The sequence below is a fragment of the Pseudomassariella vexata genome, assembly GCF_002105095.1.
Source record: "Pseudomassariella vexata strain CBS 129021 chromosome Unknown BCR38scaffold_3, whole genome shotgun sequence".
Classification (NCBI taxonomy): domain Eukaryota; kingdom Fungi; phylum Ascomycota; class Sordariomycetes; order Amphisphaeriales; family Pseudomassariaceae; genus Pseudomassariella; species Pseudomassariella vexata.
Genome location: NW_024467958.1, coordinates 416,751 through 431,258, shown reverse-complemented (window position 1 = coordinate 431,258; position 14,508 = coordinate 416,751). Strand labels below are relative to the sequence as shown.

The 14,508-nt window shown below is 51.4% G+C and overlaps 5 protein-coding genes and 1 non-coding gene across 6 annotated transcripts; 4 read left to right on the top strand and 2 right to left on the bottom strand.

The window, feature by feature from the left end:
* Positions 1-680: 680 nt before the first annotated feature.
* BCR38DRAFT_506804 (Intradiol ring-cleavage dioxygenase) lies at positions 681-1,920 on the bottom strand (the record flags this gene model as incomplete). The annotated part of the gene is made up of 2 exons (XM_040864945.1): positions 681-1,633; positions 1,695-1,920. 2 exons carry the CDS (start codon positions 1,918-1,920, stop codon positions 681-683), a joined length of 1,179 nt encoding a protein of 392 aa, XP_040718579.1.
* A 3,220-nt stretch (positions 1,921-5,140) lies between these two features.
* On the bottom strand, positions 5,141-7,303 carry BCR38DRAFT_422672 (uncharacterized protein). Its single transcript, XM_040859546.1, has 3 exons — positions 6,353-7,303; positions 6,144-6,296; positions 5,141-6,087 (listed from the first exon to the last, which is right to left on the bottom strand). The coding sequence occupies exons 1-3, from the start codon at positions 7,100-7,102 to the stop codon at positions 5,365-5,367; spliced, it is 1,626 nt and encodes a 541-aa protein (XP_040718578.1). The 5' UTR covers positions 7,103-7,303; the 3' UTR covers positions 5,141-5,364.
* Positions 7,304-7,927: 624 nt separating this feature from the next.
* BCR38DRAFT_481771 (carbonic anhydrase) lies at positions 7,928-8,786 on the top strand (the record flags this gene model as incomplete). The annotated part of the gene is made up of 6 exons (XM_040863408.1): positions 7,928-7,986; positions 8,047-8,132; positions 8,194-8,250; positions 8,320-8,433; positions 8,486-8,594; positions 8,657-8,786. The coding sequence occupies 6 exons, from the start codon at positions 7,928-7,930 to the stop codon at positions 8,784-8,786; spliced, it is 555 nt and encodes a 184-aa protein (XP_040718577.1).
* A 264-nt stretch (positions 8,787-9,050) lies between these two features.
* On the top strand, positions 9,051-9,123 carry BCR38DRAFT_t109. The gene has a single exon. It is a non-coding gene; the product is annotated as a tRNA-Lys (tRNA).
* Positions 9,124-9,266: 143 nt separating this feature from the next.
* Positions 9,267-10,307, top strand: BCR38DRAFT_129808 (uncharacterized protein). The gene is made up of 2 exons (XM_040853549.1): positions 9,267-10,039; positions 10,108-10,307. Exons 1-2 carry the CDS (start codon positions 9,632-9,634, stop codon positions 10,201-10,203), a joined length of 504 nt encoding a protein of 167 aa, XP_040718576.1. The 5' UTR covers positions 9,267-9,631; the 3' UTR covers positions 10,204-10,307.
* A 405-nt stretch (positions 10,308-10,712) lies between these two features.
* On the top strand, positions 10,713-12,377 carry BCR38DRAFT_406230 (allantoinase-like protein; the record flags this gene model as incomplete). Its single annotated transcript, XM_040858026.1, has 2 exons — positions 10,713-11,234; positions 11,295-12,377. 2 exons carry the CDS (start codon positions 10,713-10,715, stop codon positions 12,375-12,377), a joined length of 1,605 nt encoding a protein of 534 aa, XP_040718575.1.
* Positions 12,378-14,508: the final 2,131 nt, after the last annotated feature.

Genomic DNA, 14,508 nt, shown 5'->3' with positions numbered 1-14,508 from the left:
GCGGTTATCTTATGATTAAGGATATCTGAGGTGTGGGAGAAGAGTCATGGTCTAGCATGGTATTGTAACATTTTGAGCGGATTTGCCTATAGAGTCATGATATATTCTTTGTATATTATTCCTCTCACTACATAGAGAGAGTATTCTCAAACGGAAATAGTGTACCCCTTCCGTGTCTGTATATATACATTACGCTGCCTTGAGTAGTTTACTATGCATGCATATTTGTATCCATACCTGATATATTATCAGTTCTTAATTATAAAACCAGTGCGATGTGGCATAACTCAAAGAGTATATGTGTGGGGGACTAATCTGCCAAATGGCCACACAATTTCTGCTGGCACTTGGTCAAACCCGAAAAGTGGGAATAGCCCGCCCGTGACATTATTGCAGTCGGAAACAATGATCCTTTTCCTCGTCACTTCCTTTCAGCAGGCCACAAAGACAGTTCTATCTGTGTCTACTTCTGGCTTGATGCAGGGATTTTGTAGGCGTTCGACCCTGAACTTGGCCGTACCTTCCCATCTGTTAGAACACTTGACTCAAAAGAGATAGTCTTATGCAACCCGTCCTATTTACAAAAAGAAATAAATAAATACAATGGAACCAGGCATTTCTCGCAACCCATCAAGCCCATCAGCCCATCAAATGTAAAACATCAAACATCAACCGAGCCCTTAGCATTTCTTAGCCTTCTTAGCAGCTGCCGTGCTGGTAACAAAGCCCACGGAAGAAGAAGTGGTAGAAGGAGCATCACCAAAAGTCGTGTTTCCACTCTCACCGGGAGGAGCGCCACCGCCAGAGCCACCGCCAATGTTTGAGTTCTCGTTCGCAACACCACCGCTGGCATACAAGAAAACAGCAGGGCTGACAGTAGAGCTCTCAGTGGTGTTGATACCGAACGCGATCCAGCCGAACAAACCATCAGCAAGCTCGTCACCAAGCAGAGTGTACTCGAAAAAGGGGTCCACGCCATCGGTAGCGGTCTCCTCGGACAGGATGCTGTCGGCGGAGTTGAGAGTGACCTCCTGCGTATTGCTGCTATAGGGGGCAATGGTGTCAGCCTCGGTGATGAGGTCCTGATCGAAGAAGGCTTGTCCCACGTGGCTGGCGGAAACCTCGTTGCCCAAAGTGCCGTTAGGGTAGACGGTTGCGTTGGTGTGAATCAGGATATGGATGTGGGTGGCACGGCTAGTGTAGTGTCCCGGGAATAGCGTCTCGAACTGGGCGACACCGTCGGCGTCAGTGGCTTGGATACCGCGCAGGAAGGTGTTGTCGATATTGGATGTGTCGCTGGAATCACCGTTGCCGGAGGCGACGACGCCCGAGTAGACACCGGTGGAGTTGCAGTGCCACATCTCGAGGTAGACGTTGGGAACCGGGTCGCAAGTGTCGACGTCGATGACTTGGTAGTCGAGGACGGTATCGATACCCTCCTGTTCTTCGATGATGTTGCGGCGGATGTACTCGCCGCCGACGTAGTAGGGTCCCTGAGTAACATCGGGGGTCAGAATGCAGGAGCTGTTGCCGCTGAAGAGGGTGGCGGCGTCAGTGGCGGCGGTGTAGCCCAGGTCAGTCGCGTTGTGGTCAGTTGCCAGGACAGTCTCGAGAGTGCGCTTTTTCAGGCCTCCTGCATAATTGTAAGCATAATGTCGTGTATAATTGAAGTGATGTGTTAGGGTATTACGTACTCTTCGCTCTGGCCTCCTCAACCATGCGGGATCGGCGAGCAACGTTGCGCTGCTCGATACCGCGGGCCTTCAGCTTGGCAGCACAATGGGTCAGGTCGGAGCGGGCGACTTTGCTCATGAAATCGCGGCGCTCCTTGATCTCCGTCTGAAGATCATGGCCGGGATGGGCCATGGCCGAGCCGGCGAGCAGCGCCAAGCTAGCAGCGACAGTGTTGGTATAATGCATTTTGAGGAGGTGATGTAAGTACGAGTTGTGAAGTGGAAAGACTGTGATTGATGATACTGTTGAAGATGCAGAAGCGAAAGTAGTTGAAGGGTTATCAGTGAATGTGATTGACTTGCTGATGCTGGATGAATATAGAAGATTTAAATTACCACGATACCTCCAATCTACGTATATACCATCTTGAGTCTCACGAGACGATGTGTTCCTCGCCCCACGTGTACAGCTGCCGCTGCTATTCGCAGCATCTCCTTGACGATCGTTGCGGCCGGTGGATCTGGATTCATCATCAGGCGCAGGAGCCAAGACATGGGTTACGTGTAATATATTTTCTGGGTTCCCTGCCGGGTCGTCAAGACTAAAGCGTAACACTTTTGTCGTCTTCCAGAAGTCCTGGCCAAAGATGAAAGCGCCTACTTAGCCTATCAGGTCCACTCTGGCGAAGGCTTGACGAATGCTTGATATCTACGAGATCAAAAGACTGGGGCAACACAGACTGTGGGTCCTTCCGGTGCCCTGCCCTGCCCCTGCTAGGTTGTATATAGTCGAGGAGTGCGTAATTGTTGGACAACTTGGCCAATGAACGGATCCGCATAACTCAGCCATGCTCTGTGGCTGGCTACTACACATGGTCTATTAACAGTGGACACCTCGAAACCGCGTCAGCGCCTGTCCCGAGATCTACCTCTTGGCACCACTTGACCCAATAGCGTGGAGGTATTACTGAGAAACAGACATGGTCGACCCGTAGAACCAATGACGACTATTACCCCAGCCCCTTTCAACACGGGATGTGGGGAAACAATTTTCATTACAGAAAAAGAAAAAAAAAGCATGTCTACTCAAGACAGACGCTACTATGCATAATCGCCCCAGGCCGCATTCCAGATGCCTCAATGCCCTATCCTTACCTTATTGGTCCACGGCGACAACTACATTGGCTTCACGGCCGCTGGTGCATCTCGATGACGACCTGTCGACATCCAAGACTATTCGTTGGCAATGATACAGCACTATGAACTACCGTTGTCGAGCTGACGAAAATATGAATCACACCAATTTACTTTCAATTGCGCATTTAGCCAGTCTCTCATAGAGGGAAATAAAGGGTAGCCCCTGTTAGCCGGATACCATATGATGAACGCTTGGCGGCGCTTGGAACTCAACACGTCACCGTAGAGTCATTCACATTGACTCGCGACAAACGCATTTCTGCAACGCTGCTTGGCGAAATAAACAAAACCAGGGGAAATATTACATGGTGCGTTCATAAATGTCCACTTAGTTGTGAAAAGAGTCGTAAAGGCCCAAGGAACGGTAAATGTCTTAGAACAACGCTTGATGAGGTACACCTGTAAACTCGTTGCAGCCAGTAACTACTATGTTCTTATGTCTTGAGCATCGCACCTTCATACCCTGCATCAGCCTTCTGAGGGTGTTCTCATCAGATAGGCCCTTATTATCATCTGCCAACACAGGATTACCCGACCTATCACGGTTGATTTTGTTTCAGTCTAGTCAGGCTGATCATTTTGTACGTAACGCTTCAGCAGCCAGGCATGTTAAAATCTACTCTTGCACAGCAATTATCATGCAGCCACGAACCTCACAATCCAATCCCACAGATGATAAATTTTCACCCCTAGAAGCAATCCAATGTCCCTCTCCGCCATGCCAAGGTACTAGAAAAATGAAAGGGATGAACGCGTTTCAGCCCTATTCACGTACGTCGTAGGCAAGACACGCGCCCGAGATTGGGGTGCATGCGAAAACATGGCCTACCAAGCTGTGTGGCAGTGATTAAGGGGCCGCACTAGTATACTGTGGGGCAACAAGGTGTACCCTGTCCGGCGTTGGCCGGGTGGACTGTCCGGGGTGCATTGGGCTCGGGCTGGGGAATTGCTTTGATCCCGTCGCTGAGGTACATTAGCTGGATTCAAGCCTTGTCCGATGTTGCGGCACAAGTATAAGCCGGGATGGTGAGAGTTCGAGACGATTATCTGTTCTCTCTGTCCAGAACACTTCTAATGCGAACTTCGAAAAAGATGTCTGCTGAGTCGTTTACTCATCTCTAGACTGGCTTGAGCAACACCGCGTGCGATGAGCCGGAGCATGATGTTGGACCACTGGTTATGGGTTACCGGTAAATCCACAGGTTGCCAGTCACTCTATTCTAGCAGTCTTAGGTTCGTCTCGGGCACTCATACACTTCCCATGAGTCAATACTGGCAGCCGCCAGAAATAGACAGTTAGATGACGGCTCTTCCAGAAACAAATAGGTCTGGCTACAAAACACGGTATGGTGCGTTCCCCATAATCAGGCTTATTATACTCCTTCCCATCATCCGTCACCTTGGGATCCTACAATAACTGGAGGAAACTTTTCGACCCATAGTTGAGGCATCCAAAATTATTTGTCACGCCCATTCGAAACAAATCATTTAAGTCACAATTCGCCGTTGGTACTACATGTGACGCAGAATTATCAAACTTCAAACTTCAAACTGAGAGTCAACGAGGATGGACTTCAGTCACCCACATCTACACTGAAGCATACTGCACACTAAACTTATAAAACATAACCCCCACCACATTTCTCAACCTTCTCCTATTGCCCTTCAACTTCGTCTCCCAACCCAACTTCCCCACCAAATCAACACAAATCTGACAAATCAGAAGTAAACAGTTATTCTCATCACAACTAACCCCTAGCCCCCCAAATCAAAAGCGATATGGGCGTCTACGCCTGGCTCCTGCAAAAGTTCGGCTACAGCCAACCCCAAACGGCCGAGCCTGTCAAAACGCGGTCGCGAGTTGTTGACAATGACTACTTGCACCTCACGATTCCGAAACCGATTCCCGAGTTCGAGGGCCAGTACTTAGCCGAGCGGCCGGCAACGCCGCGAAGGCACAGCAAGTCGAGGCCAGGCTTGCAGTTGACGACGTGAGGTGGGACTGGCGATGCACGTCGTGGGTACGAAGTTGGCTACTACTATACACTTGACTTGGTGGTTGAGAGAGTCGATAACTAGATTTTTCTCGCACAGCCGGGCAAGGCATTGGCTGCTAACAGTCAAACTATCTCGGTACTCTCGCGTTTTGTTCTGTTTGGTGATTTTACGTGTATTCGAGTTTGTATGCTCATGATAACCGGCCAACAGCTGCAAGTACCATAACAGAGGCCATCTTCATTTCCCGGAATGGTTGGATTCGTTGAATGTTGGGCTCTTCTGTCGCTCAGCACTTATAAAATCGGACTCAGCAGCAGCGAATGGCTTATGTGACATCGTATAGCCAGTTGGCTTGCGTGATTCGAATGACGTTTTTTTACAAATTGTATAATTACAGGTAGCCGATTCCAATTCTAGCGTGACTAAGCGCATGACTAAGCAGGTGAGCAGCAAAGTGTCCTTATACCCTGGTGTTACCAAACGACCAAGGTTAGTGTCACCAAGGATTTTTCAGTCCCAGTCTCATCCACGTCACCTCATCCATCTCCCCGCAACAAGTCTGCCTCGGTATCGCCCTACACCATGCCTCAAACCGCCATTTTTCAACAACCCCCTTCCCACTCTCCCCCGGCTCCATCCAAACAGCCGCCGTTCCCAGCGTCGCTTCGGCAACATACGTCTTCTGGTCTAGATAGAATCCCGCCCAAGGTTTTGCCAGCGCCACATCCTCATTCAGCTTTCTCAGTTCAAATGCATACATCTGCGCCTCCTCCTCCAACATCTCCCTGCTCCTCGTCGTCGACATGGCGCCCGAGAGTCTACAGCTAATAATCAGCAGTGTAAGCACCGTGCCGAGTAGTTCGGAGCGGTTATCGGGAACTTCAGAGTAGTCTCCGCCGTCAGGAGGAGGGGGCGATGTGGCGAGGAGGGATAGAAAAGCGTTCCGCCATTTCATGAGGTCTTTCCGCCATTGTCGAAGGCGGGCCGAGAGGCACTCGAGCTCAGTGCCCGAGGAGGAGGAGGCGGAATCGAGGTGGCAGACAGCGTGGGAGACGTCCCGAAATAGGCCGGGCATACGGAAGACAAGGTGCCAGAGGACGATGCACATCGGGCTGCGGAAAGTGAAGATATCTTCGGGTACAACGGCGGACTCGAAGACGACGCGCCATTCTTCGGCTTCTAGGAAGCATGCTTCGTTTGTGCGCAAGGCTTCGCAGACCTGTCAAATGGTTAGAACCTAAGCATGAAGATGTCAGGACGTGATGGATGGCTTACGATTGGAGCGGCAGCGGAGATGAGGAGGGCTTTTTCAAAATCTGTCTTGAACCTAGAAGGGCCCCTCATCTGTATCAGCCGACCAAAGCCGGCGACGTGCTGCGACCACGCCTGATCCTGCGACCACGCCTGTCCCTGAGATGTGTCGAGAACCTGTGTGGTTCCGATTGGTTACCAGGAGACTTCGACCCCTGACACGAGAGGCTTACCTCGAACAGACTCAGAATCTCAGTAGCGCAGAGCACATCAGGACTGGACCAAATTTCCGGGTCATCAACCGCCATCTGAAGACTCTTTAACGCCTTTCCGTACTTGGCCAAAACAACAGTCCTGGGAGCCGGGCTAGTTGGGCAGAGGATGTGCTGTGCTTTGATGGCAAGACACTCCACCGCGTCATCCAGACAAGAACCCCGGCCATAGCGACCAGCTAGATAGCACATAAACGATTTCTGCCGCCGGCGCAGCAGCCCCGCGAGACGGCTAGGATTATGCGCAAGAATGTGCTGAGCTGCTTGGCCGATATGGATCCGGTTGATGAGAGAAGATAAGTCAAGGACGTCGATGCCGTACTGGCTCCGCAATTGCTCGATAGCGGAAAGGGGGGGTGCTATGAATTGCATGGCCTGTTCTGTGCGCGTAACCATATTCATTTTCTTCATCTCCTCGTTGGATGGCATAAAATATGCGGGAGATAGAGGCTGTAGGCTCGAATTATCGTCGTCGGTCTGATTTGATGCTAACAGCATCCTGTCAAGCTCCTCATCCAACTGATCCATAAAGATGGGAGCTTGACGCAGATTGAGTTTTCCATAATTTCCACGTCGTTTTCGCTCAGCTGCAACATTTTTCATCGCCTGCTTTCGTATCCGATGACGGGTTTCCTTGTCATAGTTATTGCCAGCGACGCCGTCGACGATCCATTCGAACTGCGATTGCTCTCCATTTGCAGGCCCCCACATGACGGATATGCTCTGCGATCCTATCGGGATTGAAGATACTAACTATCGAACAGCGTGGGTAGTCAAGTGGACGCCTGAGAATTCATGTGCATATCAAGGCTATCTCAAAATGGAATACGGTAGTCGGCGGTAGGTGAATGCTTATAAGGCTGATGTTGAGGGGGAGTCATGATCCACGGTCGGGCTGGATGACGGGATCCATGCTGACCGGGGTACCGATGACCGTATGTGGTATAGCTCACTTGTACTGCTGACTGGTTGCAGCCTAGCCTCCTGCGGCTGTGGCAGCCCTGATCCTTCCAGCAACCTTACCACCCCACCAGCTTCACTCTGAGATCTCTTGCCCAGGGTGATACGAAGAAGAGCTAAAATCAATTGGTAAGCAGGTTCGTGAACAGAATTAGCCAGAGCATCTTGAATGATGACTCAAGGCGTGACCTAATTCCACCGACCCATTACCTTCGTGATGACATACAACACTAGTTTATGAGAACCAACGCCTGGATTGGGACAATAACCCACCCTACTGTGGCTACCAGCTGCTTCAGGAAACAAGTGCCCTGGAGTACCGGCGCTATGAATTCCACCGTTTGAGATCTTCACCTCTGTGACTAGGACCAACAGTGAAGCCGTGAGACATCAACAACTGCGATAGACTGCCACAAATTCTCTATCGTGATGGCCATGGCCAGGATAAAAAGAGACGAGTTCCCGTCTAGCTTGTCGTCTTAGTCTACATATCAACCGATAACAGCAGTGCTTGTTCACCTCCAGCCTTGACGTCTTCGAGACCCAGACTTCAGACAACCGGTATTAGTCAACGCCATGTCTATCGGCAACCATAGACTCCCTCCCTCAGTCGAGGAGATGCTGCGACGTAGCAGGTAAGACCCCGAGGCCCATCCCTCGATACCGCCAAACTTTAGGACTAAGTCTCGGTGTAGTGAAATCGCAAAGACCACCCACAAGCCATTTCCTCTCTTCTCTGAACTCGCGGCCGTCGATGCCCCAAAGCCCAAAATCTTCATCTGTGAGCACCATCCCTTCCTCATCCTACCAAAAAAAAACGGTACTGATACGAGCGACGCCAGTCAGCTGCATAGATCCAAGAGCCGACCCGGCGTCTTTCTTTGGGATCGGCCCAGCTGGTAAGCATTCCGGTGCAATGCAAGCGTGTAGCCAATATCAAGAGTCTTGCCTTCTGACCTCAAGTCCAGACGCACTCATTGTAAAAAACATTGGCGGCCATGTCAATGCTAACTTTGAGAACCTCATCTTCATCGACCAGTTTCTTGGCACCTTGACCGATGTCCTGGTCATTCAGCATACGGGTACGTGCCGGCGCTGCTATTGACTTGGGTGCATGACTGACGGCTGCGATAGACTGTGGTGCACTGCACATAACCAACGAGGCGATCCGTCAGAACCTGAAGGATAACGACTTAGGTCGCAAGGAAGACATCGACGAGCTAGACTTCGGGACCTTCACGAGGTAAGCTCTGCTTCATGTCCTCCCTCTTTAACGGCGACTGTTGTTTTTAACCATTCTGCCAGTGTCGAGGATCAAGTCCGACGAAACGTGAAGTTCATCAAAGATTCTCCGTTCATCCGTGATGAGCTCAAGGCGCGGACCCAGGGACTTGCGTACGACATCAAGACCGGGGTGGTCACTCGGGTGGTGTAGAAGATGCCTGTTGGCATTGAAAGCATTCTTTTCGACTTGGCTGTGGTCCCAGATAGCTAGCTGCCTGTTGGTTATTGAGAGCGTTCGCTTAGTTTCGGCTGTGGTACGATTATAGATTGCCGATAAGGAAATTCTCACCTCCGACCATCCCGGCCTATCCGCTTGGTCAAAGTAATTGTGAGGCTCATGATGTTAGTGCGGTCCACCACCCCATTCTGTTGACAATATATACTGTTTCTAAGTTCGTGTACAATAACAACACCCGCCCGGTTAGCTCAATCGGTAGAGCGTGAGACTCTTAATCTCAAGGCTGCGGGTTCGACCCCCGCATTGGGCTCAATTCCCCATGCCTTCCTGTGCACAGGAAGATGCACGTCAATTTTTACCACAGCCCACCTTTTTTGTGGGACAATCTTGCGATTCCTGCGTTATCTTAAAAAGACTAGGCAAAGTCCTAGACTTTTAGAATCTACTCAAAAAGGGTGACCTGAGTCGTGTAGCAAAACGTCATTGTGAACGTTCAGCCCTAGTGGGCATTGCCGAGACGGGCGGTCCAGGAACCGCCCGTCAGATTCTGCTGGTGGGTTCGCCAGAATCGAACTGCAGCCATCCTAGCGTTTGTTGAAATGGACAGCCAAAATTGATGTGCCGAACCACGTCACGGCGATGGAGTCTCCTGGCTCCTCATATCCAAAATTCCAGACTCGGACGGGCGGATTGGCGACCTGCATTGTGATGAGCTATGGTTTCTGAGGAGTCGTGCCAATCCAAAGCTCGGATATTGCGGTGCTTGTGGAAGAGAAAGAGCTAGTGAGAGAAAAGGCCGGACTGAATACCAGCCAAAAATGCCCAATGAATCGATGAGGAGCTGTAAATACATCTGTCTGTTCAACGAAGCTCGGTGTTATTCAATGAAAATGTTGCGTCGATGGACAACGCGATTCAATCGAGCAAGCTTCACGATAAGCAGAATTGAGTTTCAGGCTTCCAAATTGAGTCCGTGTTCTTGGGGTACTAACCGCAATGAGCAAGGCTCAATGGCCATATCTGAAGAAGTGAGCTTGCCGAAGAAAGCAGGTGCGATTGATCAGTTTTGGGCCTGTGATCATGCGATTGATGACAATCATTCCAATTTCTCGACTCTGGAAAAGGTAGAAGAAACTCGCGTTATGAGATCGTCTTCCACTGGCCGACCCAAGACTCTCGAGATCTTGTCATATCGAAACTTCGTCGATTTCAATCTTCAACTGTCGGTGAGATCCGATATCAGTGCCATTGCATTGCGCCAAACCTAATACAGAACTGACTCCCTCCGATCTAGCTCACCAATCACATCACACTGATAACCCAGGGTACACAAACATTCACAACCATAGGCTCTTTGGAAGTACCGATACTGTTGGTAACCTCGCGATAATGGACCCCACAGGATGGCCCAGTTATGCAGATAGTCCAATGGGCCAGCTCGCCCTTGAGACGATAGATGCGCCAGCCGTCGGCCGCTGGACTGGCGGACTGGATGTTGACTCGCTGGCGCTGACGGCCGCAGGTGAGTGAGCATCTAGCTAGTCCCCGAGGTCTGGCCATACTCTTTCTCGTCTCCTATCGCTCTGTTTTCTTCCTCGGGAGCTAGCGGCCCTCGTATTGTCCTCAAGGAAAGTGGGTTCTTCTCCTTCATTCATCCTATCTCTCTGAACGTGTTCACTGTCTGCTGGGCTTTCTTTTGTCCCTTATCATCGAACCCTCCCTCGTCTTCGACCCATGCCACGGCAGTTCCTGATACGCTATCATACTTGTCTATCTATCGTCGAGCACTATTCCGTATTGCTTGCAGTTTCTGATTGCTCCCAGTCAGCATTTTGACCCCGGAATTACCCATTTACCTTTATCTTAACCGCAGCATTGCCACGAGGCTGATCTTCCACAATGACCGTCTCCGCTATCCTCGACCAGGAGCCACTCACAGTCCTTGTTTCGACGAGGGCCGTGGTGACCCATCCCGATGACCGCCTTGACCTGACGCCGGCCACCATATCTATCTCTCCCGCTACGGGCAAAATTGTCTCCATAGTTCCGGCGGTGTTGCCGAAAACATCCTTCTCGCCATCGGTCACTTACATCGACCATGGATCCAAGTTGTTGATGCCGGGCTTGGTTGACGCTCATGTTCACCTCAACGAGCCGGGCCGGACGGAATGGGAAGGCTTCCACACTGGGACCCGCGCGGCCGCTTCCGGTGGCGTGACGACTGTGATTGACATGCCTTTGAACGCCATTCCCCCCACGACCACTGTTGCGGGATTCAAAGAGAAGCTGGCTGCAAGCAGAGGCCAATGTTGGGTTGACGTTGGCTTCTACGGGGGTGTCATCCCGGGCAATGCCGATGAGCTCCTGCCACTCGTTGAGGCCGGCGTCCGTGGGTTCAAAGGATTCTTGATCGAGTCTGGGGTATGTCTTGGCTCGAGCAAGGCCTAACAGATACGCATAGAGTTACTAACCGTTCCAAAGGTCGACGAGTTTCCCGCCATTTCGTCCAAGGACATTGCCCTGGCAATGAAGACCCTCAATGGAACACCAACAACACTCATGTTCCATGCCGAGATGATCCCACCCATCGCAGACTCCGTTGGTGACGTAGTTCAGTCTTCAGGACCACCACTAGCTCCGCACGGCGAAGTGACGGCCTATCAAACATTCTTAGAGTCCCGGCCGCCAGTATTTGAGACATGTGCCATCGACGAGATCATTTCCCTGGCTCATCTCGCACCCAAGCTGCACTTGCACGTCGTGCATCTATCCACCACCCAAGCCATCCCCATCCTCAAGCAGGCCCGCAAGAACGGCATCGACATCACCGCCGAGACATGCTTCCACTACCTCGGTCTCGCCTCCGAAAGCGTCGAGGATGGCGACTGCCGGTACAAATGCTGCCCACCCATCCGCGAACAAATCAACCAGGACGGGCTGTGGGAAGAGCTCCAAGCCGCCGAGTCGTGCATCCGCACCGTCGTCTCGGATCACTCTCCCTGCACCCCGGAACTGAAGCTTCTCCCTACTCACCTGCAGAACATACAGGCCTCGCATATGCACCACTCCGACTCGGGCATAGACATGTCTGCCGACATGGCTTTCGCAGCCAGCGAAGGACAAGCAGCCGCCAAGTCAGCAGAGGGCGACTTCTTCGCAGCCTGGGGTGGCATCTCGTCCGTCGGACTGGGTCTACCCATCCTGCACACCGCCGCTGCGTCGCGGGCGAAGCAATCCGGCAAGGCGCCGTCCATTCTCGACATGGTGCGGCTATGCTGCGCGGCCACAGCGAAGCAAGTCGGTCTTTCGCACCGCAAGGGCGCGCTGAAGGTCGGAATGGATGCCGATGTATGTGTTTTTGATGATGGTGACATTTGGACGCTGCAGAGCCATGGCATGCACTGGAAGAATCGCTGTTCGCCGTGGGAGGGGCATCAGTTTCTGGGTAGGGTTAGGGAGACGTGGTTGAGGGGGAGGAAGGTCTACGAGTATGGTGGGAGCAATGGGGGGTTTGTCTGTGGAGAGGCGGTTGGGGAGGCCATTGTTGAGAGGAGGACGGCGTGATGTGATGAATGGTGTTGGTCGCGGGGTATGTGTTGTGTGAGGTGGCGGTACTGTGGTGTGCAGGAACGGTCCACGAGCCGCAGTGCTTGGTTGGGATGACGCGGGGGGTGTATGGATGGAATTTGTTTTTGGCGGCATGACAAGCGAATGGTTTCGCGTTATGATTGATTTTGACTATATGAGTTATGGATGAGTCACTTATGTATGTATATGTTAGATGGCATAGAAATCGCATATCAAGACGTGAAATTGATTTTTGCGTCCAAGCGTTATTAGAATTGCTTAATCAGTGTATATCATGATCTCAACAGTGCTGAAGCTAGCTGCAGCAGTCGTGGGCTCGGAATGTCGTTCGCAAAGATTGCATCGTTTTCCACGACCGAACTGTTCTGTATACGTAGAACCTCACGATGTCGGTAGTTGACCGCTGGAGTTGCCTGGTAACATACCTTAAACTCAATTCCCATGGATATGAAGATCTCCCTCATGGCAGCTCACACGTGCAATCACACAGAATCCCTTCGAGTAAAGTCGTGCGCTAGTGGCATGGGAACCAACCACGTGGAAGGGTGGCACTGAGTAGATACAACCATCGCACAACAAGGTTGTATCTACTTGGGGTACCGCCAACAGCCCAGAATATCTGTTGCTGAACGAGGTAATTTCGGCTTTCTTTTTTGGTGAGGGTGCGTCTCTTGCTGTCGGGATGACGGTATCCGGCGTCGTTCCTGATGGGCATCACTGAATATGCATGTACCTCTCCCTGGCGCATCAGGCCCGGGTACTTGGCTACTTTCGACGTCGATTTCGCCCCTTGCTTATTGAAAATTTGGGTCTCGACCGGGCGAGACTGTGCCCTCCACAACTTGGTTGGATGAAACCACCTCTTCACCGTGACAAAAATCTTGCAGGAAATCTAGGTTCCTGTCGCAGATTTTCGTTGGGCGAGCGCAGCTTGTTTGTGTTGCACACATTGGAAGCTTTCCATCGGAGAACTGACGAAACCTACATGTAGGTCGTCCGTCACATCATTGCGCCCTAGCAGGTTCCTCGCAATCTTCTTCCAAGACAATCACGCTGCACTTCGATATCGATGATCAAATCTGGCGTCGGAATTCATGGTGTTGGCCCTCTGTTCTCTTCAACCTGCCAGGTTTGAATATCTAGTCATTGTGTTCCTCACCACCTCGAGGATCATCTCGGTTATTCCTGCCCATTTTCGTGGTTTTGCGGCCAGTCAGCCGATAACACAGGGTCCTTCACATGCAAAATGAAAATTGACATCTTGTAGTGAGCAAGCCCAAACGAGCCGAACAAGCTGTAGTCTTTCTAGGTCTCTTCCCCACTCATCTTGCAGTGTGGTGACTTTTGAGGTTGTTGAACCAGGCACAAAATTTGAGGTCGGTCGCACCAGCCCGCTTCCAATATGTTGCCATTGCTTCCTATGACTGATTTCGCGTGCAGATTTGATATCTTTCGCCAGCCTGACGCAGGGATACAGTCGCTTACTGTTACTCGCGCCGGAGAGTTTCGTTTCCGAGGAGAAAACCCCTGTCAAACCCCGTTCCCATTGTGGATGTAGGTGGGATTCAACATTTCGCTGACCCCCAAACTATTCTGAACAGCCAACGGTCGAGCCGTTTTCGTAACCACTACATACCACAAAGGGAAACCGCATCGTGGCTTCCTTAGACTATTGGTACCGAGGAATTTTCGCAGGGTCTAATGGATCCAGTGGACTTGGTACGATGTCATTGGGTTGAGTGGCACGTCGGTTCAATATGGGCCCAACTGCCTTACCTACCCCTTTGACGCGTTTCAGGAATCGCGGTCGGCTCGCGATTTCAATGTGCCGTCGTTCATATCAGATTCCCTTTGCGCAGCCTTGCGCAAAATGTAGGTCGCAAATTGCTCCAGTGTGCGTTGAGACTGTGTTGACCCGCCTGCTCGAATTTTCCGACCGTTGTCGTCATTAGTTAGTTCACTGCGTTTCTTGCCCCAAAGTTCCTGCGTCGTGGTTATCACTCCTTGCGTCGACCTCGTCGGCGTCGGCAGCGGCCGTTATATTTCGGTCGCTACATGACTGCCCCGGATCAAGCACAAAGCACTTTTTTCAAGATGTGCTGAGCGT